Source organism: Triturus cristatus, chromosome 7 (genome assembly GCF_964204655.1).
Source record: "Triturus cristatus chromosome 7, aTriCri1.1, whole genome shotgun sequence".
NCBI classification, from domain to species: Eukaryota; Metazoa; Chordata; class Amphibia; order Caudata; family Salamandridae; genus Triturus; species Triturus cristatus.
Genome location: NC_140590.1, coordinates 395909816 through 395915815, shown reverse-complemented (window position 1 = coordinate 395915815; position 6000 = coordinate 395909816). Strand labels below are relative to the sequence as shown.

The window sequence follows — 6000 nt, the reverse complement described above, 5'->3', positions numbered from 1 at the left end:
CTCCCTGGTCTGTTGTGCTGCAACTGCTCCTCCTGCCTGCCCCGTGCGGTCTGTTGTGAGGCCCCTTCCCCTGAACTTTCTTGTCTGTGCACAGGTCCTGACCCTCTCTTCTATCCTCCATCGTCCTTTGTGCATGCCCCTGCACCCTCCTTCTTGCCCATCATAGCCATTGTGCTGCCACTAACCCTCCTACTTGCCATGCATGGTCTTCTGTGCTTCCATGGCCCCTCCCACCTTCCCTGTGTGGTCAGTTAGCTGCCCCTGACCCCCTCCCACCTTCCCTCCATGGTCTGTGTGTATGCCATCACAGTCTCACTGTTGCTCTTCATGGTGTGTCTTGCTTCTAGTGCCCATCCTGCCTGACCTCCATGGCTATCTTGCTGCTCCTGCCCTGCCCCCTTGCCCCCAGCCCTCTGTTTACATGTGCAGACCCCTACTCTCTCCCTCCTGGCTTGTCTGTTCCATTGTAATGCCCCTGATCCGTCCCTCCTGCCCTTTATGGTCTGTTATGCTGCAGCTTTCTCTCCTGTCTGTCCAGTATGGTCAGCTAGCTACCATTGCCTCTTGCCCCTCTGTTCTCTGTTGTCCATGTGCATGGTCCTGTCCTCTCCCTCTTGCTTTCTATGGATTGTTGTGCTGCACTCCCGTCCCGCATGCCCTGTGTGGTGTATTGTGCTGCTGCAAACCCTGATGCCTGCCCTGCAGGGTCAGTTTGGTGCACCTCTCCATGTCCCTCCTGTCCTCTGTTATCCAAGTCCATGTCCCTACCCCATTTCCTTCCATGATCCAATGTACCATACTTGCGAACATTTTGAACTTGGTAAGAGGGAGATTTTGAAAAAAAACTGGGGTATTGATTTTCCCTTTTGAGTTACATTGAAAAAGAGGAGATTGTAGACAGGAGACAGATCAAATAAAGCCCATTTGAGCTTAAAAACATTGGACGTTTCCTGGCTGAATCGGGTCTGTTGGCATGTATGGTTGTACTACCATTGCCTCTTCCTTCTGACCACAATGGTCTATTACATTGCCACAGCCTCTCTTGCAAGTCCTGTATTGTTGGTTTGTTGCCCCTGCCCCCCTTTCCACTGCCCTCCATAGTCTGTTGTGCTGCCACTGCCCTTCCTGCCTGCTCAGTGTGCTTAAATTGTTGCCTTTGCACCCTCCTACCTGCCTTCAATTTTCAGAGTCCGTGCCCCTGGCCTCTGCCTCTCAACAGTATCCTAATGAACAACTAGATTGCTAACATTCTATATTTATTACAAAAGTGTGGAACGCCTGACGTCATCTTGATGTCATCAAAACTGTAATACCTAGAGCATTTCCTTTAGAAATTACATATATGAGAGGGTCTTATTGGCATCAAAATTATGGTTAGTGCTCTAAAAGACTAAAATAAGGACATATTTTCTGAGTTTTCAAATAGCGACAAAGCACTTTTAAATTATTTGTTATCTTTATGTTTTTTTATCCAGTTGACCACTTGATTAAATGTTGCACTTAGGGGAGAGGATGTGGTGTTACTTCCAGAACTGCAGACTTTGCAACTGGGGAACCAGGTTGGAGTTTCTGCTTCAGCTCGACATTCTGTGATTCTGGTCAAATCACTTAGTCTCCCCATGTCTACAACCAAAATGAATTTGTTCTTGTATGATGTAACCAATGCTCATGTAAAGCACTCCAATACCTGACAAGTGTGCACTATATAACACTGCAAAAACACAAAATAATAAGTGTTTTGCACACTTCTGTCATTGGGCTATATTTGGGCTACATCTGGGTGATTTTGGGCTACATTTGGGCTCTTTTGTCTCCGGTGGCCATCTTGGGAGATTTATTTGTTAGGAAGTTTCCTAATTTCCTCATGTACTGCAGTCTCCTCAGTAGGAAATGCTTTCAGTTTTTTACTTTGATTCCATCATGAAGGTATTCAGATATGTCACACATTTGCCATAAATTCTGAAAGTTAGCACTCTAGTTGCTCATTAGATCACTGTAGTAAAACTACTGTTCACCATGGAAGTCTGCTCCTGGTATTAAAAGTGCATGTTTCAGTCTGCATGTCAGAATTTTTTAATGAAATAGAAGAGGATTTGAGAAGTCACTCAAAATGTGCCCTCATTTTCTTTCTTCAGCATTAATCATAATTTCTATGGCAAAATGAACCCCCTCATTGTGTTCCTTTTTAAATTAAATGTTTTAAGTGTTACCAGTTTATTCCAAACAAGATGGCTTCAGGTGTGCCATACTTTTGTCATAATGAAGACAGTAAGCGCTCTATTTGTTTTTAAGAACACTCTGGGACATTCTGTCATTGGGCTATACTTGGGCTACATCTGGGTGATATTTGGGCTACATTTGGGCTCTTTTGTCTCTGGTGGCCATCTTGGGAGACTTATTTGTTATGAAGTTTCCTAATTTCCTCATTTACTGCAGTCTCCTCAGTAGGAAATACTTTCAGCTTTTTACTTTGATTCCATCAAGAAGGCATTCAGATGTGTCACACATTTACCTTAAATTCAGAATGTTAGCACTCTTTTTGCTCATTAGATCACTGTAGTAAAGCTACTGCTCACCAGGGAAAACTGCTGCTGGTATTGAAAGTGCATGTTTCAGTCTGCATGTCAGAATTTTTTAATGAAATAAAAGAGGATTTCAGAAGTCAAAATGTGCCCTAGTTTTTCTTTCTGCAGCACTAATCATACTTGTTATGGAAAAATGAACCCCCTCATTTTGTTCCTTTTTAAATTAAATGTTTTAAGAGTTACCACTTTAATCCAAGCAAGATGGCTTCAGGTGTGCCATACATTTATCATAAGTAGGACTGTTAGCGCTCTAGTTGTTCTTTGGAACACTCTGGGAAGTTGCAGTAGAACACAAAGGAATCAACTGACAGTCTCTGCCCTTGTTGGATGTACATGTTTTACTGAGAATGTCAGACTTCATTCTCACATGACTGAGAAAGATAATGTGAATTTACAGAAAATAAGCTCTCAGTTTAGCTTATAGATCACCTTCCAAACCTCTGTGGGAAAAGCATGAGAAAATATTTTTCCCTCAATCATGATTTCCCAGCAGAAGGCTTTTTCACATGGTGAAATCACCTTAGAACTTACCACAATTCCTAAAATGAGTATGGTACCATCAACAAATGATTTATAATGTAACTAAAGTCTTAAAACCTTCTATTAACTGCAATGCTTTTTAATGAGGTGCTATCATGTATATTGGTCCCAAGATGGCTGCCAACACTTCTTGGATGAAGTGCTGACAGCCAATCAGATCTCAGGATGAGATGTGTGGTTAGGCTCCGCCCACATATATATATGATTTTACTTTTGATTTTCTCAGGAACTTCTGAACAGATTGACACCAGACCTGCAAAAGGCACTTCCCTGAGCTGAGGACTACCTCTCTGCCAAATTTCAAGTAATTCTGTTCAGCCGTTCGGGCTGTACCTTGGACTAAAGGTCCCTATGGAAAATTGCATGGGGAAAACGCGTTTTGGGACCCCCCTTTTTTCTCAGCCCCCGCTTGACGAATCCCCCCGAGACTTTCAGGGTAGGAGCGGAGCGGAGCGCCCCACCTATTTTGAAAATTTCGCGAGGATTCGTCAACCGGCGCCAAAGTTATTCCAAATAGAATGTTGCGGATTTCCTATGGAAACACGATCCTAACTATAACTATCTACTGGCGACCGCCAGTAGATAATATATATATATATTATGCAAAAGTGGCAAAGAATGACTTGGAATTAAAACCATTTACGACTGATAGAAATCCTTTTTTGGATGCATAATTGAGTCATTTTTGGATGCACATTGAGGTTTAGGGCCATAAAAGGCTCTGTGAATCCGACCCTGCATGTTCATTGTACACATCTGATACATTTCATAGGATGGAACAGGAGAATAAGGATGAATAAGACATTTGGAGGAAAGTTGATAGTGTGAGTAATAATTATAAGGAACAAAATACTCAATACCGTGCACAAAAAGTATATTGCAATTCACAAAATGTCTTGGGGGTCTGCAAAATCCCTATACTGTATAGAACTTTGCATTGCATACCATATATAATCCACTGTTCCAGGTTAGCTACTTTTTGGAGGCCTCAACGCACCTTTCCCCATAAGGAATTCTTTTGTGTTCATGTCAGGTCTCAGGAGAATGATGTAGCACTTGGGGATGAAAATGAAGGACATCAGACCGCTGCTGGATGCCAAGATGGCGAAAACCTCTACAGCCACCATGTTTTTCCCCTGGGCACTGAGGTAGGCAGGGATGAAGGACAGCCACACACTGACAAAAACCAGCATGCTGAAGGTAATGAACCTTGCCTCGTTAAAGCTGTCAGGAAGCTTCCTGGATATGAAGGCAATGAAGAAGCTGACCATGGCCAGAAAACCCATAATTCCCAGCATGCACCAGAAAGCGGCAGCGGACCCCTCATTACACTCCAAGATTATTTTGCTTGGTACAGAAAAAGTATTCTTTACAGGAAAAGGTGGAGCAATGAAAAGCCAAAGAGTACAGGCCAAAGTCTGGACGGAAGTGCAGCCAGTGATGATTAGTTTGGGGAAGCCAGGTCCAAGCCATCTTTTAAGTTGACTTGATGGCCTCCTGATATGAAAAGCCAAAAGCACCATGCAGGTCTTCCCAAGGACACAGGCGATGCAGAGAACGAAGCTGATGCCAAAGGTCACCTGGCGCAGAAGACAGGTCATCAAGCTTGGTTGGCCAAAGAAAAGAAATGAGGAAAGAGAGCAGAGGAGGAGAGAAAAAAGGAGAAGGAAACTGAGTTCCCTGCTGTTGGCTTTCACAATTGGAGTGTCCATGTGCTTTATGAAGATGACAAAAATGATGAGTGGAAGGAGCAGAGCCAGTGCAGCCACAATAGACAATGACATCCCCAGAGGTTCCTGGAGGGAGAGGAATTCCACTTCTTTTGGAAAACACAGATCCTGTGCTTCGTTCGGCCATTCGTCCTCATGGCACTTGCTGCAGTCTACAGCATCTAAATAGAGAACAACAAGTGTTAGCTAGATGTGTACATCAGCAATGTCATTAGAGTAATGATGTTACTAAATGTTGGGCAAGAGATAAAGGGGCACATGCATCAAACATTTTTCCGTTTGCCCGTTTGTGAATCGAACAAGGCCTTTTCAGATGCATGTACCTTAAGTCATTCGCAATTTAGGTAATTGCAATTGTTTGCGATTACTTAAATTGCGAATGCATTTAGTGAATCGTAATTTGCAAATCCCTATTTTGCAATGCATGTAGCCTTTCCTAAATGCAAACAGTGCATTTAGGAAATGCTAATTACAATCTACTTCAAGTTTGTGAAGTGCACACATGCCCTAAGGGCATATGTGTGCTTCACATGTGCCCCGGGAAGCCCCTGGATTTGCATTTGCAATTTGTCGGATTACCAATTTGGTAATCGCGATTCGCGCGAGCGTGCCGCTTCAAGATGGAAGGCCCCAGTTGAACCTGCGAAAACCACCCATTTTTTGACGATTAAATGCAGAATTAAGACTGGCATTTATATTTTAAACATAACAATGCTTACAAAGAAGAGGGAATTCTGAGCAGTACCTTTTTGTGCCTTTTACATTGGCTGTGGCAGAGATATATCGAGGTGAGCTGCCCTCTGCTGTCTGGTGCACTTCTACTCCAGTAATTCCTGTCACAGGGGTGGAGAGTAGCTTAGGAAAGGGCGCAGCTAGTTTTAGCTGCTGCCTTATGCTTATTCAGTCTGATTTCTTCACATATAACAATATTGTTCTTACAATATTGCTGTTGACTGCTCCTTTATTTACTTGCATTTATTTTCTATCACTTATGGAAAGCAAGCAGTCTCACAACATGTCTTTTAAAAGGAAACATTTCTCCTCCACCAGTTAAATCTAAACTAGTGGATATTAATGAACATTCATTATCCACTTTACTGGAGGAACTTCAAACTGTTCGTTCTAATACTAATATTATTGCGACA

At 42.8% G+C, this 6000-nt stretch overlaps 1 protein-coding gene across 1 annotated transcript in view; it reads right to left on the bottom strand.

Moving 5' to 3' along the window:
- Nucleotides 1-4093: 4093 nt before the first annotated feature.
- The window catches only part of LOC146809775 (extracellular calcium-sensing receptor-like), an 88128-nt gene continuing 86221 nt past the window's right edge, over nucleotides 4094-6000 (bottom strand). The window contains exon 3 of the mRNA XM_085614888.1: nucleotides 4094-5016. Within this exon, the coding sequence (XP_085471014.1) occupies nucleotides 4094-5016 (923 nt within the window). The remainder of the gene's footprint in view (nucleotides 5017-6000) is intronic.